The sequence below is a fragment of the Malaclemys terrapin genome, chromosome 4 (genome assembly GCF_027887155.1).
Source record: "Malaclemys terrapin pileata isolate rMalTer1 chromosome 4, rMalTer1.hap1, whole genome shotgun sequence".
In the NCBI taxonomy this organism is placed as follows: domain Eukaryota; kingdom Metazoa; phylum Chordata; order Testudines; family Emydidae; genus Malaclemys; species Malaclemys terrapin.
The window spans coordinates 144075800-144092270 of record NC_071508.1 but is presented as its reverse complement, the minus strand read 5'-3'; the positions used below and the strand labels follow the sequence as shown (position 1 = coordinate 144092270).

At 50.4% G+C, this 16471-nt stretch overlaps 1 protein-coding gene across 3 annotated transcripts; it reads left to right on the top strand.

The window, feature by feature from the left end:
* The first annotated feature begins 275 nt into the window (after positions 1-275).
* Positions 276-15958, top strand: LGALS3 (galectin 3). 3 transcript variants are annotated; one of them, XM_054025771.1, is made up of 6 exons: positions 276-499; positions 9393-9414; positions 11156-11527; positions 12355-12443; positions 13594-13762; positions 15668-15958. In XM_054025771.1, exons 2-6 carry the CDS (start codon positions 9397-9399, stop codon positions 15821-15823), a joined length of 804 nt encoding a protein of 267 aa, XP_053881746.1. In that variant the 5' UTR covers positions 276-499; positions 9393-9396; the 3' UTR covers positions 15824-15958. The 3 variants fall into 3 exon arrangements, with proteins under 3 accessions (XP_053881746.1, XP_053881747.1, XP_053881745.1); XM_054025772.1 differs by lacking the exon at positions 276-499 and adding an exon at positions 914-1086; XM_054025770.1 differs by lacking the exon at positions 276-499 and adding an exon at positions 1267-1445.
* Positions 15959-16471: the final 513 nt, after the last annotated feature.

The window sequence follows — 16471 nt, the reverse complement described above, 5'->3', positions numbered from 1 at the left end:
TGTTTAAAACATGGGGGCTTGTTCATTAACACCTATTTCACACAGCTGCTTAATGAACAGTGGGGAAGGAAAACTCCCCTTATTAGACAGTCCATCCATGCCCCAGACAGTACTTTTTCTCAAGTGCGCTTCAGTCTGAGGGACATTTCAAGTCCCCAAACCCCTCCCTCTGGGTGTTGCCCGTTATCGATTCATCCCCCCAGCAACAAAGACGCACATGAAGTTGGAGGCAGGGCAGGAAGGACTCCCATAGCAACAGCCCGGCAGTTTCCTTCCTTCATCATTTGTTGGAGTCCCTGGTTTGGGGCCTTCCCTGGGTCCCACCTTCTGCTCCACCCCATTGGCCATGGAGGGCTGAGTCCTGCCCCGTCTCCAAGCGCTAAGGAAACTCCCTGCTCGCTCCTTTGGCTCTTCCAAGGGAGGGAGACTTCCAGAGAGGACAGAGACGTGCAGGCTTGACGGTCCCGATACTCCGAAGGAAAGCGAAGCGAAGCGAAAGGTAACAGCGTTCTCAGGCCTTATGCCCATCACAGAGCCGCCAAGAGAGGGCGGGGATCCTGCTTCTGCCGCTTCCAGTCCCCGCTCTGCAAAGCTGGAAGCGGGGAGAGGAGAGCTGGGGCAGGAGCCCAGCGTGGTGTCTACACGCGCGCCCTAGCCCTGGCCAGCGCTGTAACCCCAGCACCCCGGGAACACGCCGCGGGGTGCACGGGCAGGAGCCAGATCGCCGCCGTTCAGGGCGCGAGTGGCTAGTGTGGACGAGGTTCAGCTTTCTCAGCCCGTCCTGCTCTGCTGCTCCTGCGGTGGGTGACGGGTCCCCCCTTTTCCTGCCCCGGCAGAGAGCTGCAGGCAGGGGGCGGCGATCCGTCCCGACGGGGAGCCGCTTTCCCGCACCGAGCTGGTGGCTTCGCCCTCCCACCTGCCCGCAGGGAGGCTCCACAAAGTCCCCACGGTCCAGGAGCTCTCGCTGGCCCCGGCTCCGGTTCTTCCAGCGGTTGCCGGGCAGAATCCGATCCGGTTCGGCGGCCGCTGGGCGGAGCCGGGCCGCCCCTGCTCCCCGAGCCGCCCGCGGTCCGCAGCAGCCGGCAGGTGAGCGGGGCCGGGGGCGCAGCCTCTCCCTGGGGCCGGGCTGCCAGCGGGGCGGGGCGGCCCCTGCTCCCCGGGGAGGTGCCCGCCCGCTGCCCAGGAGCTGTCCCGGGGGCGCTGGGGGGGGGGGGAAGTGGGTCCTGGCTGGCGCTGGGGTCCGCCCTGGTCCTCACCCCGCCCCGCAGCGAAGGCAGCCCCTGCCCAAGTGGGATGTCGCTTGTGCCGCTGTTCAGCCAGCGGTAGCCCCCACTGAGCCTCCAGCTGATGAGGGATCCCCAGAGGCCCCTGTATGGTGCTGCCCAGCCGCTGCTCTGTGACCCCTCCCCCCATTTCTCACATGGGGAAACTGAGGCACGGAGGAGGTAAGTGACTTGCCCGTGACAGGATTAGAATCAGTCCGGGCCCTGTGTCTAGTCCATGGAATCTGCCTCTCAACTAAACCATTGGGCCGTTCTGTGGGGCGAATGTAAATCCTCTGTTTCCCCCTCTTCGGTCCCCCACTTGTGGGAGTGTGGCTAGCACCAATGAATAGCACTAGGAACCAGCCACCTGGCTGTGGTTTCAGGCGGTTACATCCAGAGTCAACACTTCAGTTAAATCTGTTGTAGTAATGAAAGGTGCCCCTTGTGCTTTGCGTTGCTTGGAAATAGAAGCAGCTGTGTAATCCCTATGCATTGTGTGTGTATAGTAGATGTGTGCCCCTCCCTCTGGGGTGTGTGTGTGTGTGTGTGCAGTAGGTGTGTATTGCTCCCTATCCATTGTGTACCCCTCTGTTTTTCCTCTCCTCCACTCCCTATAGCTACACTAGCCTTTTAGCTGATGAGATTCAGGAATATTAAAATAGCCACGTTTCGGTGCCTTTCAGTAGGAGCAGGATTAAACATTGATATTCATGTTTATGTTTGGTTGTGAGATGTGTAGCCTAGGATGGTGGTTCTCAGCTCTTTCCATATCGGGGTCCCCCTTTCAACACTGCGATCCGCTGCCCTCTAGCTGGGATCCCTCCTGGCAGGGTGGTCATGCCCACCCACGCTGAGAATTCATGCCCGAAGACACAGACTGGAAACTAATGCGTCTGTCCTAAAATTGAAGACCTCTGCTAGTGTAACACCCCGGGGTGTAGATGTAAACACACAAGCTGGGGATTTAAAAGGTTCTTAAATCAGTGTTAACTTGTCCATGTTGTGGGTACCTTATAGTAAGTAGCAGCTAGTAATAAACACTCTGAGCATGCGATGTGAATGCCAGGAACGCTGATCATTTCATTTCCTGGCATTCCTGTGTTCATTGCAGCCTGACTGCTGTATTAGCCAAGGGTTTTGTACTGAATTCTCTTTTCTGAAAATGGAGGCAGGCAGGTGGGCATACTGTGGGGCAATCGAGTGATTGGGTTCACCTCAAACTTTCCAAAATACAAAGGTCTGATGCCAAGCATGGAAAGGGTCAGGCCACGAGGGGAGATTTGGGGGGAGCTATGAGTGGAAAAAGTGGTTCTAATGAACGTTATCATGTGACTTTAATCCCAGTGCTTCTGACTCTTCACCCTCCCTTGGGTGCGTGCGTGTACACACAGAGCTGGGGCAGTGGGTGGGCAGGAAAGCAGCCCGCAGGGTGAGGGATCTCAAAGGGACATTCTGTTTCCTGCAGCAGCAGCTGTGCCAGGCAGCCAAAGAGCGGAGTGGCAGCTGCTTGTCACAGCATGCAGCGTGAGGAAGGAGTGCTAAGATGGCCAGGGGTGCTGATGGTGGAGTTGCTGCAGAGCCGTCTGTGGGGGTGGGGCTCTATTACCAGAGGATTCCCGGTGCTTTTGAGACAATCCTTTGATGGCGCCTAGCTCATGGCGCATTGAAACCCAAGGGTTAATTAGAGCTTTCGCTATGGCTCTGAAAGCCACAATAGCCTTTGCTGACAAAACATTATTATCTATGCAGAGCTAGGTTCAAATATCAAACAAAACATTCCTGTAGCCATGAGGAGATGTGAGGAGTTGTTGGTCTACACAGAGCACGAGGAAGGGATGTTGCCAACTCTCTCAGCTTTATCATGAGTCTCAGGCTATTTGGTGTCTCTGCCTAAAGCCCCAGCTCTGGGAGTCACGTGACGATGTGAGAATTGGATTCCATTTGAAACAGGAAGCTTCTAGCCCAGGGGTGGCCAACCTGAGCCTGAGAAGGAGCCAGAATTTACCAATGTACATTGCCAAAGAGCCACAGTAATATGTCAGCAGCCCCCCACCATCTCCCCCCCCAGCTTCCAGCGCCTCCCACCCACCAGCAGCCCTGTCGATCAGCGCTTCCCCCTCCCTCCCTGCACCTCCCGATCAGCTGTTTCGTGGTGTGCAGGAGGCTCTGGGGGAGAGGGGGAGGAGCGAGGGCACTGCAGGCTCAGGGGAGGGGGCAGGAAGGGGTGGAGTGGGGGCAGGGCCTGTGGCAGAGCCAGGGGCTGAGCAGTGAGCCCCCCCCCCCCCCCCCGGCACATTGGAAAATTGGCGCCTGTAGCTCCAGCCCTGGAGTTGGTGCCTGTACAAGGAGCCGCATATTAACTTCTGAAGAGCCGCATGTGGCTCCGGAGCCACAGGTTGGCCACCCCGGTCTAGCCCTTATAGCTGCAGAGAAAATCCTAAAAATGTATATACCAAAGATGCAAAAAGCAGAAGGCAAATGCAAAGACCTCCAAAAGGAATATTTGTCTTAAAAATTAAGATTAAAAAAAAAAAAAGTGCCCTGATTTTAGGGGGCTCTGCTCATTGGTTTAGGAACACTCAGGTTGGCAGTACTGATAAGGTCAACAATTCTCAGAATCTGTGTAGCAGATGGGCCAGATCTCCAGTGGCATCATTATGGTGATGCCTCTCAGGATGGGAATCTTGTTCCACTGCTTTTCCCCTTTCCCTGAGACTCTTCCGCTCCCCACTCCCTCGTTGACATTCAAAATATAAGGCCCCAATCATCTGCACATGGAATCCTCACTGACTTTAGTATGTGCTTACTATTTACTAATGCATCCAGCGGTAGCTTGGTACTTCACAATGCAGGCTTGCAGGATAGGGCCCGAAGGGCTTGTGTTGACTTCAGTGGGCTTTGGATCAGACATCCAGGCCTCGTGATATTGATTTGTCAGAGACAAAATCCCACCCCCAGCTCTGCCAGTTCAGCCTGGCACAGGGCAGACAGACAAACGCCACCTGGGCTGGATTAACAGCACCACCCAGCAAACTCGACCTGCAGGCTGGCTGTCTAGCAGCTTGAGAACTCAGCCTCCGGCTCTGTGTTGTAACTTGCAGTGTTCAGGAGGAGGAGTCTGCCAGTCTCAGCAACAACACAGCAGAGCTGGAGAGCTTCGTGCAAACCTCCGGGGGGGAGGGGAAGAAATTGGGGCCTAAATAATTTGTGCCCCTTTTCAGTAGTGCTTTGGCCCATGCTTTTAACCAGGGGAAGGAGTTGTCGTTTGTGCTTCGTTCCGTTCAGCGGTTTGCCCCGAGCTCTACTGAGAGCATTCGGATGTCCATGCTGAACGCAAGGGAAGCCCCACTCTGAAGTAGCTGTGCTACTGGTTCTGTTCCACTGCAGCTCTGACGTTCCCTCCTCCTTCCAAGGCTGCCGTCCCATCATCTTGTCTGTGAGCTCGTCCCAAAGGGACTGGACATCCTGTGTGACCTTGGCCAAATCACTTCTCCCCGCCCCTCATCGGGCCTCAGTTTCCCCTCCCATCTATTGTCTCTCTTAGTTGTTTAGGTTGTAAACGGTTCCAGATACGAATCGTCTCTCACTATGGGCTTCTCTATGCTAGAAAAGTGGGTTGAGGTTAGGTTGGAGTGTGTTAACTAACCTGCACTTATCCACAACACGTCCTCGTGTGGCTGCATTGCAATATCCCTAGCCTTCCCAGAGCAGGTCCAAATGTCCCCATTATTCTAGCATAGACCCACCCTAGGTTTGTGTACAGCCCCTAGCTCAAGGGGCCCCCTGAGATCATTTGGATCTTCCAAGTGCTTCCATTAATACAGATCAATAATTGTGTTGCTCAGAGGGCAATTTTTGCGCAAACACTTGTGCTTCCAGTTGATTGAATTAATGCATTCAAATGTGTTTTGCATGGTGAATTTCTAGCATCTGTGAGGGTGCAAACATTGCAGATCCCGGAGTGTGCGCACTGAGAAGTGGAGGCTCTCCTATTCCATGAGTTGTAGCATTGTGGCCGTAATGATAGTACTCTTAGGCCTTGGCTACACTTGTGAAGCATGAGTGTAGTCGCGCCGCCAGCGCTGCGAGAGAGCTCTCGCAGCGCTGTATGTACTCCACCTCTCCGAGGGGAGTAGCTTGCAGTGCTGCGAGCGATTGTGCAGCACTGCAGGCGCTGATTACACTGGTGCTTTACGGGGGGGGAGGAGGGGGGCGTTTTCACACCCCTGAGCGCAGCAAGTTGCAGCGCTGTACAGCACCAGTGTAGCCAAGGCCTTAAACACTGACTTGCATAATGATCAACTCTCCTGTGGATGGATCCGGTGATGGGATCCGTTTCTGGTGAGGGGAAGTCAGAATTACTGCGTATCCCTGTTTGTGTTCATTTAGACAGCAATCTTCAAGGCACGTGCGGTGAGGGTCTACTGCAGGGGTGGGCAAACCTTTTGTCCCGAGGGTCACATCTGGGTATGGAAATTGTATGATGGGCCATGAATGCTCACAAAATTGGGGGTTGGGGTGCGGAGGGGGTGAGGGCTCTGGGGTAGGGCCAAAAATTAGGAGTTGAGGGTATGGGAGGTGGTTCCGAGCTGGGGGCAGGGGTTTGGGGTTCAGGGAGGGGGTTATGACTGGGGGTGCAGGCTCTGGGGTGGGGCTGGGGGGTTGGGGGTGCAGGAGGGTGCTCCGGGCTGGGACCGAGGGGTTTGGAGGGCGGGAGGGGGATCAGGGCTGGGGCACAGGAGGGGGTCAGGGATGCAGGCTCCAGGTGCTTCCCTCAAGCAGCTCCCAGAAGCAGCAGCATGTTCCCCTCCAGCTCCTATGCAGAGGGGCAGCCAGGCAACTCTGCGCAGTGCCCCGTCCGCAGGTGCCTCCCCTGCAGCTCCCATTGGCTGCGGTTCCCGGCCAATGGGAGCTGCAGGGGCGGTGCTGGGGGCAGAGGCAGTGTGTGGAGCCCCCTGGCTGCCCCTACGCGTAGGAGCTGGGGGGTGGACATGCCGCTGCTTCTGGGAGCCTCATGGTGCCATGGCACGTGCAGAGTGGGGCAAGCCCCCAACCCCGCTCCCCAGCTGGAGCGCCGGAGCAGGGCAAGCCCTGGACCCTGCTCCCTGGCGGGAGCTCAAGCACCAGATTAAAACATCTGAAGGGCCGGATGCAGCCCCCGGGCTGCAGTTTGCCAACCCCGGTCTACTGCATCGTTGTTGTTTGCATAACGGTAGCATCTAGGAGCCCTGGTCAAGGACCAGGACCCCAGTGTGCTAGGTGCTGTCCAAACACAGAACAAAAAGACAGTCAGGACCAAACAGAATAACTGTCCCCACATTACTGTCTGCGTTGCAGTGATTCCTGTTTACGGCAGAGGATGTACGTGCAGTTCAGCTAAGCAGCTAACAAAGACGTTCTCTGTCCCAGCTCAGTGCCAGTGTAACTATTTCTGTTGCTGGGTAAATTTAATTCTTTTCTTTGCTGGCCTCAGTGCTGCTCATGGTTAGAGCCCGAATCATGTTTAGAGCCTGATTTTGGTTCCCTTTGGTAGAATTGTTCACCTAAAAATCAGGTGCAGTTTTGAGTGGCAGGAACGTACAATATGACTGATGCTCTATTAACAACTTAGGAGCTCTCTCTGAAGTCAGTGGGAATTTTGCAGTTAGTATACTGCTAGAGAGGCAGTGTAGCCTAGTGACTAGAGCACTGGCCTGGGACTCAAAGGACCTAAGTTTATTCCTGGCTCTGCCACTGTCCTGCCGGGTAACTTTGGGCAAGTCACTTCACGGCTCTGTGCCTCAGTTTCCCTGTCTGTAAAATGGCGATAATGATACCTCCTTTGTAAAGCAGTTTTGATGAAAAGTGCAAGACAAAGCTGGGAATTTTATCACTGTACAGCATTATGTGACACTCTGAGATAAGCTAGTCGTATGCCATAACCAAACTTTCTTTATTATTAATGGAAGGAGAATCCTACTCCATCTGAGAGCAGTTGATCAAAATGGGTGAAGTCCTGACTCATATTTGTGCCACGCCTTAGCTGAAGGCTACACAGATCAGCCAGGCGTTCTACCAAGAGAGGTTACTATGGAGATATCCCTGAACTTAATTTTTTTTTTTTTTTTTAATAAAAATCCATTACGTAGTTTGTGGTTTTTGCTCCAGAAACTTTGGGCTGCCCTTTTTTTTTTAGTATGTCGAAACATCCACTGTGGTGGGGGATGGGAGGTGAATAGTCTCTGGGTTTTGTATTTGTGTCTCCTAGGATAAGAGTCACAACCACTCACGTGACAAACGTAAATGAAAACTTGTTATGCGTCTGAATTATTGAAACAAGCCATTGTGCGACTTAAAATGCAGCTACAGTCAGGGGAAAGAACGAAATAAAACGACACCTTCTTATTGCACAAAGCTGCTGCGTGTCTGAGGCAAGTCTGCCCACTTCACTAACACAAACCATCTTCTCCAGCGCACGGCTGGAGCGTGCTGCATTCTGTTCTGCCTAATGCACGACGCTGAATTCCTCTCACATGCTGTTTGCTCCGGTTTCTGAACCTTACTTGTCCGTATTGGTCTAAACCAGACACTTGCAATTCCTCCAGGCAGAGACTTTGTCTTGCTACGTGACTGTAAAGTGTCCTGCATTCCTGTAGCACTATAAAAATAATAATTAGAGTGCTAGCAAATCTCTGGTTGCAAAATCTTCATTCCGGGAGGCAAGAAGAACAGAGTCGGTGGGGTTTCTTTCATTTCTTCCTCTTGAGTTTTCAATTTGGCAGAAGTCTCGATTTGCAAAGATAAACTTGATGTGGTCCTTATTGACAGACTGAATATGGAGCTTTGATGCTATTTATGTCTGTAACTATAACTGTGTGTTACCACTTACTGATACAAATCTATTTCCAACTGTTATGGCCGGAGGAAAACATTGTGATGAAAAGTATTTGACAAAAAGGAAAACTTAAAGCTGACTACTCTGAGTGCAGCTCTGTCTTTTGCTGCTTATACACTGCGCCGGGCCAGATTCTGATTTCTGTAACATTGATGTAGAGCTAGAGTCACTTCACTGACTTCAGGGCCGTTACTCTGGACTTACACCGATGTCACAAATTTGGTGTCTAGGATATTGGAACTGGCTTTACACTTTATCAGGACTGGCAGCCGTTCAAAAAATACATAAAGAAATCAGAACACAGTTTGTGGAAAGGCTGAAATCTTGTTACCTATCAAAGATTCAGTAAGAAACTGTCAGTACAAAAATCATCTCAAGTGCAAATTATAGTTATCTGGAAAATGACAGCCAATAGAAACACGGATATTACGGCCTGTCTGATTTTTTTCATACTGTCGATCTGAGAGATCCATTAATTAAAAGGACTCACGTCTGTTGGAAAGACAGAAATTCAGCCATGCTTGTTCTCTCACTGTGGTCCTGATTCAGCAATATACATGGGCTTAATTTTGAGATCATTGGGATTACTCTGGTGTTTAAGGATGTGCTGAATCAGGACTTGCGTAACTGAATACGCTGCTGTACATGACTGCTATATGTTTAAACAGTATTTCCTTCACTGGATTTTAAGCCCCCACAGATGATACACTTCAGATTGGCGTCCATCTCTCCAGGAAAGATAACCGTATTGATTCAAGTCCCCTACAGCAAAGCCCTTGCCAAGATAATGGCCCTTGCATGCATATCTCACAATGTAGCAACTATCCATTTAATTTGCAGTCCTTGAGCACTGAAGATTCCAGTGATGATTAGCCTCCTTCCCATTAAGGTCTTGACCCTCAGGGTTAATATAGAAAATAACATCATCTAAATAAGGAGGCACTAATTTTAAACATCAGTCCAGGTACAGCAGTGTAACATCTAGTATGGTACTGATATCTTCCCGTTTAATTTTTAGATAACAATGTTTCATATAGATGTCATTAGTCCTTGCTGTAGTTAAGAGACATTCACTCTGGAAGTAGCAATACTTTGAGGTGAAAAGTTGGCAGGCAAGACATAGGGGATATATTCTTCAGGACTTATTAAATATAAACCCGTGTGACTTTTAAAAATGCAATGCTGAGATCTGTATCTTGTAGATGGAATGTGGGAAAAATAAGTATTAACTGTCTCCTTTGTCTTTGTTTCAGGAAAATGGCAGACGGTTTTTCTGTAAGTTCTGACTTTTTAAACAAAATTCACAATCTTTGAGCATTATAAATGATGTTGCCTTGTACTAAAGCGTACAGTTGGTGTGGAAGCTAGAATTTCTCATCTTTTCTAAGCTGTATAGAACTCGTCAAAACTAAATTCAACTCTTAATCTGCACATTTAGTGCTGAAATAATCCCTCCTGGACATCTCAGGTTGGGCACCCAAAATCACCAGCTGCTCATGAATATTTAGGGTTGTGTGCACTGTCCCTGCTCTCATTGACTTCAATGGGAAGATTCTCATTGGTGTCAGTGGGAGTGGGCCCAGGCTCATGGCCATTATTCTGGCTTTCAATTGTATGTTTATTACCATAAACACCACACAGTGCAGCTTGCTGGAGTGTGATGCTTCCCAGGGGTGTGAGGCACCTTGCTACCACCTGCCCTTAGCATGAGGGAGGCTTGTCTGTGCCTACTCTGGATCCATTGGCAACACAAGCTGCCTTCCAGAACTCTCTGCAGGCCTTGTGTTCTCTGGACAGGTTAGCAACCCCCAACTCCTCAGAGTGTCCCTCTGAAGTGCCCAGTCCCTGATCCACTGAACACTCCCAGAACTCTCAGGTCCTCTACTCCCAAGGGAATAGCACACACCAGCGTACAAGATTCAACGCCGGATCATCAGTCTGCTGAAAACACAGCACTTAGATACATTTATAGTGAAAACAAGGATAAGTTTCTCATCAAAGAGCAGATAGTAAGAAAGAATATTGGAAACAAATTGTTACATATAAAACAAAATTATAACATGCTTTCTAGAACTTAAACTTAACTCACAAGCCTTTTTCTGTCTCAACAGGATAGCTTACTCGAAGTCCTTTTCCCACTGTTTTCAGCCAGGATGGCTGAGATCCTGTTTCAAAAGATCAAGCCTGTTGGCAATGTGCCTTCACAGGTTGAAGGCTGCCAGAGCATCTTTCTGCACCTTCCCCCCACAAATATACCAGAACAGATCTTTGAGATTCATCTGAAAACTGGGATCCCTCCTCAATTTGCCTCTTCCTGTTAATTTCCTTCTGAAGTCTCCACAAGCTCTTCATTAGCATTTGACTCAGTGTGTTAATAGACTTCTACTGTAAGACACACAATGGTCCAGCAGGGAGATAAACATCTCCTCTTCCTGTCTGGAAAAGTTTGCCTCAAGGGACGCTACCTTTGAGTGCTCTGCCTTTAACTACAAGGCCTAGAGAACATAATTTGCTGTATATATGTGTAACTCTTCACATTTTCCATACATACATCGCATGATGATGATGATGACCAGTGTGCCACAGGTTTTTCATTAGAGACCTTACATGACATTATTTTGGTGAACCCAGGAGATCCCCGTGCCCTCTGCCAGTTGACATCCAGAGTCTTTGGGTCATATAGAGACACTCCAGAGTAGCCTGTACTCCAAGCCAATGTCCCCTTCTTTCTAACCTCCCTAGGGCTCTCTCTCCAATCCCACTCCATGCCACCCTGGATCTCAAGGCTCTGTCCAGTGACAGGCCAGATCCTGTAGTTCGTGAAACACATTCCAAACCCCCTCTCCTGGTCAAGAAGTAGAATGATAATGAGCCTGCTGTTCGATGTTCTGGTCTCTGTCTGTCCTTTCTCCTCATAAAGCATCAAGAGACACAAGCATGTAAGGAATCAAAACAGACTCACGTTGGCTGGCAGGATGCAATGGCAGCATACTGATGATGTTTGTTTTCCATCCAGTTATCTGATGCTTTAGCTGGAGCCGGTAACACAAACCCAAATGCTCCTCCAAACCAAGGCTGGCCTGCTGGTCCCTGGGGAAATCAACCTGCTGGTCCGGGGGCGTATCCTGGAGCGCCGGGAGCCTATCCTGGAGCGCCGGGGGCGTATCCTGGAGCGCCGGGGGCGTATCCTGGAGCGCCGGGAGCCTATCCTGGAGCGCCGGGGGCGTATCCTGGAGCGCCGGGAGCCTATCCTGGAGCGCCGGGAGCCTATCCTGGAGCACCACCTGCCCCTGGACAACCAAGTGGACCTGGAGCACCTCCTACTGCACCACAAGTTGGACCTGGATTTGGATCTGTCCCTCAGCCAGGGGGACCTACTGCTCCACTGGTGACAGCTATATAATTTTTGAATAGCTTCCAGTTCTTAGACAATCTGCAGTGTCTGATAGGTTGAGAACAGGAGGGACCTGGGTGACTGAGAATGCAGTAGTGTGTGAATTAGGAACCGGAGCACATGGGGCTCAATCTTGCAAGGTGCAGAATCCTTCCTGGAAGGTGCAAAGTGCCCTCCTGTCTCCCAGCGTCCATAGGCATTGAGAGTACTCGGGCCCCTACAGGATCAGGCCCATAGTGCTGTCACCCAGCCCTTTAGAGCGCTGGTGTTACTGCCTAGGAGGTGGAAGTGCCAGTGTGCATACCTGGTCCTTCATGGTGAGTAAGGAGATGTTACAGAGCTGGGCTCTTGCTGGAAGAAACTGATAGCTCTGAAAAACACCACGCTCCTTGTTGTCACCTTGCATCTAAATTAGCCCTGAACATTTTCATTCCTGAGGAACAATCCACTATTGCAATTTCTAAAGCAAACATCCCAGAAAATGTTAGTTATTCCCTTTTGTTCTAGACAAACTTGGTTCCTTGACAGAGATCTTAAGTCATTAGCTTCCAGCTAATTTATACTGTAAAGCACCAGTAACTGGGAAGTCTTCAGTTAGCGTCCCTTTAATGCTAGGGAGGGGCGAGAGGGGCTCAGGGGTAGCTTTCCTGCATGGGTCAGTCAGCCGGGTGTCTAACAGTCTCCTGGGGAGCCTGTTGTGTTCCTCTGATTACTATCAAGCTATGAGAACTTAGGATTTGTCTGTGTATTTTTATAGATGTGGTTTTAAATGTCGGCTACGAGTCGGTTCTTGCTAATGAAACGTCCATGTTCTTTCACAGAGAGTCCCCTTTGACCTGCCCTTGCAGACCGGCCTCGTGCCTCGCTTCTTGATAACCATCGTGGGGACAGTGAATCCAAACCCCAGCAGGTAAAGTGAGCCGGAGCAAGGAGCGTCCCCAACGGAGCCAGGGTGACGATGCGGGGAGAGGAAGGGGCGAGGACAGAGCCTCTTCCAGCCGCGCTGCCCAGGGCAGGGCAGCAGCTGCCGGGGAAAGTGTCTGGCTGTGGCAGCAGCAGGTTGCCCCCTGCCCAGGCTCAGCATCTGGGGACAGGAGACGACTCTGAGCGTGCCCGGGGGTGGGGGCTCCAACTCACTCAGCCGCTGTCCTGGAAGCCAATCCCGGGCAGGAGGCCGCGCGCTGGGAGAGCAGCCGAACATGCCAGGGGGAGTTGGTCCAGCGGGAGACAGAGCCCGCCCCTGCTAATGTGGAAGGGACAGGGAGAGCACAGGGGCCCTGGGCAGGGCGGAGGCACAGGGGGAGGTCACGTATCCTCCCCTTTGGGCAGGGACCAGTCATCATCTGTAATCTGAACTACACCTCCCTGGTTGCTGTTTTATGCTAACTCAGTGCAGCCTCTGCTTCCTATGAATTGCCAAATGTGTCCTTTCCTTAAGCAGAAGTTTCTCAAACTATCCCTTATAAGTGCAAACTGGCGTGTGGAAGGGGTTATTGAAGCAGCCATTCAGATGAGGAGTTCACGGGGGCAGCCATGAGTATGGGGCAGGAACAGTCAGCCAGTCGGAGTGCAGTGTGTAGTGTGCTGTGGTTGTAATTTTAGACACACATAGGGTGACCAGACAGCAAGTGTGAAAAATTGGGATGGGGGTGGAGGGCAATAGGAGCCTACATAAGAAAAAGACCTAAAAATCAGGACTGTCCCTATAAAATCGGGACAGCTGGTCGCCCTAGACACACAGGGAGTTGCTGATATGCCCAGTCAGTGAACGCAGGACCTCAGGCTGCCTGTTTCATTACGACTGTGTAACTTGCATTCAGGTACCACTCTCCTGAAAGATAAATGTCCTTTTTGGCAGGACAGAAGTTTCTTGGCTTTCTGCTTTTGAACGTTGCCTTAGCTGTACTAGAGTCAGTGCTGCCAGAAACGTACGACCTTATTTTCTTGACTTACTCCTCCGCTTTCTGTGACTAAAGGCAACCGCTGTAGGAAATAGCCTACGAGCTGCACCACAATACAGTTCAGGGGTTGTGGAAAGAGCAGTTCTCTATCTCTTACAGATTTTCACTGGATTTCAAGAAAGGGCATGACGTCGCCTTCCACTTCAATCCCCGCTTCAACGAGGACAACAGACAAGTCATTGTCTGTAATTCACTGATTCAGAATAACTGGGGAAAGGAGGAGAGAACCGCTCCCAGGTTTCCATTTGAAGCTGGCAAACCTTTTAAGGTACAAGCTAAACTTTACCCAGCAGGCCTGGTGACTGGTATACGTGGTGCTGCACGAACTTGAAATGTGTATTTTCTAAATATCTGCTTCTAAATGCCATATATTGGACAGGAGTGTTCACTGATTCCAGTGCCCCACTGCAAAAAGGGCATCACTGTGGTACTAACTGGCCCTTGCCTTTAGCAATCGAGGTGAATGGGCATAAACAAGAAGCTGCCCTTTCAGCCCTATAGCTGGTCCTTCCAGCAGCCTGGGAGACTCACATGGCTATTGTCCCTTTTGGTGACTAGAGGACTTAAATCGCCAGGGCTGTCATGCTGGTACCTTTCAACAGCACTACATTCAAAAGCCACATGCGTGTTAAATTCCTTCTGATGCCAAGACTGTGTGTCAAAGCAATAGCAGTAGCTGCTCTGTGATGCGGTGTGACAGATACGACCAGGTTCCCTACTGGCCAGAGCAGGACAAGTTAAGGGCCATGGAGTAAAGGCTTTGCTGCTTGCACAAAGGAGAAACCTGCTTTAGTAAAAGCAGCAGAGTCCTGTGGCACCTTATAGATTAACAGACGTATTGGAACATAAGCTTTCGTGGGTGAATACCCACTTTATCGGATGCATGTAGTAAGGGGCATGGTGGGTCTTACGTTTTATTAAGTTGCCAGTTAAGGTATCCGTTCCATAACTTTCTCAAGCGCTTCTGCCAAGGCTCAGGGCATAGCTTTTACCCCCTCAAACCCTCTTCACCCCCCCCCCCCCCCATTCATGTTGCCTCTCTTTAAGAGTTACTAATTGGGTTGCTACACAGAGCTGTAATCATGGCCTTATGATGCAGATCAGGGAGGTCTCCCAGCAGACCACAGGGAAAGCCAGCTGATGCAGAAAACTGCTGGTCAAGGAACCCTTTCTACAGAACAGTCTAGTGGTTGGTCAAAGCCAGGCTGACAAGGTCAAGGTGCTACAACCTCTCAAGGGTTAGCAGGTCCTTGCCACTCACACAGGGGCTGGGGCATAGTATCAAAGGGGTGCATCTTTGCCCCACCTGGCTAGCTAACACAGGGAAAAGTCTCTACTATAGGAAGCAAATGTCCTGTTACCATTGATTTGCTTTGATTTTGTGGTGGTTTGGTGGATAAAAAAAAACAAGCCCTGAAGCAAGTCCTTCTAAGGCCCTGAAGCTTGGAGGGTTTTTTCCCTTCCCTGGCTGGTGAAACAGCTCCCCAGTTTACACATCGCTACTGGAATATGTGGAAGTAGAGTTACAGTATCCAGGGCCCCTGCTCGCTCAATGTTTAAAACAGCCTAGCAAAGCTCTACTCAACGCAGGCAAGTAAAACAGCAGATTGTTGAGCAGGTGTCTGGACTGCTAGATATTCTTGACCATTTTACAATGGAGCCTGGGCTTTAACAGGGAACTGTAACCCCGGGATAGCATGCGGTGGTACAGGTGGTGGACAAGACTCAAGCAAATGTTACTGAACTAGTCCTTATAAGGGAGAAGGGACTGAACCAACACTTGGCTTCAATTAGGGAAGAGAGATGCAGAATTAAGTGCTTATGAAAGGTATCAGAGGGTGACAATGAGGTCCCCCGTCCACAGAACTGGCACAGCATGGATGTCAGCTGCACTGCAAAGCTTTCCCACCAGCTCTGGAGGGATGACGGCTCATGAGGGATACTTTAATTTGAATCTTTGGTCAGTGGAATGGCAGCAGAAAGGCAAATGGCCATTTTTTGCAATAGACACTTACCCCTCACAGTGCCAACTTGTTTCACATCCACTGCTAGCTGCTGCCAGCGTGACAATGGTATTCGCCTAGACTTGATTCAGAACAGTCCCTGTAGCCTGAGACCTAGTCCCTGAAACAAATGCAACATTAAACTCATCTGCTTGACTCACATTTTTCAGATCCACGTTCTGTGCGAGACGGATCATTTCAAGGTAGCTGTCAATGATGCTCACTTGCTGCAGTTCAACTATCGGCTGAAGAACCTGAATGAAATCACCAAACTCAGCATTGCTGGGGACATCTCTCTCACCAGTGTAACACCTGCTATGATATGAGTGGGGTTTTTACACCAAGAAACATACTCCGGTCATTTCTTGAATAGCAGTTAACCTTTAAAAAAAATAAAAATTGCTGGCTTCATTTATCCTTTGTACGATAAACTTAATAAAATACTTGTACTAGAAGTGAAATTTGCTTCCCTGTTATTTAAAAAGGGTATCAGAAAATGGGTACAAAAAGCTTTCCTAGCAAGCCGCGGAAGTTTAAATATGGCAAGTATTTAGGTAAATGCATATTAAAGGCCCGAAGGGGTGTTTCCCAAAGGACAGAACAGAGGAACGAGAGCTTTGGCATGGGCCCACCCAGAGAAGAAGTGAGGACCTCATTGGAAGAACAGCCTGATGCATGTGACCACTGGTCCTATGAGTAAAAGGAACAGCCAGGTCAGGATTTCTCTATCAGACGCCTGATTGGGTTGTGAATCTTCATGTTGTTTTAAACTGGCTCTGGGCAGAATCTGACTCCACACTAAGGGTAGGTCTACACTTACCTCCAGGTCCGGCGGTAAGCAATCCATCTTCTGGGATTGATTTATCGCATCTTGTCTAGATGCGATAAATTGATCCCGGAAGTGCTCGCCGTCGACGCCGGTACTCCAGCTCCGCGAGAGGAGTACGCGGCATCGACGGGGGAGCCTGCCTGCC

What these genes read in the sequence shown, in the direction of transcription:
- LGALS3 (XM_054025770.1), top strand. Translation starts at nt 1,348, where the DNA reads ATGAGGGATCCCCAGAGGCCCCTGTATGGTGCTGCCCAGCCGCTGCTC. An exon ending in AAATGGCAGACGGTTTTTCT is followed by an intron (nt 9,415 to 11,155) that starts GTAAGTTCTGAC and finishes TTTTCCATCCAG; the next exon opens with TTATCTGATGCTTTAGCTGG. An exon ending in AAGCTGGCAAACCTTTTAAG is followed by an intron (nt 13,763 to 15,667) that starts GTACAAGCTAAA and finishes CACATTTTTCAG; the next exon opens with ATCCACGTTCTGTGCGAGAC.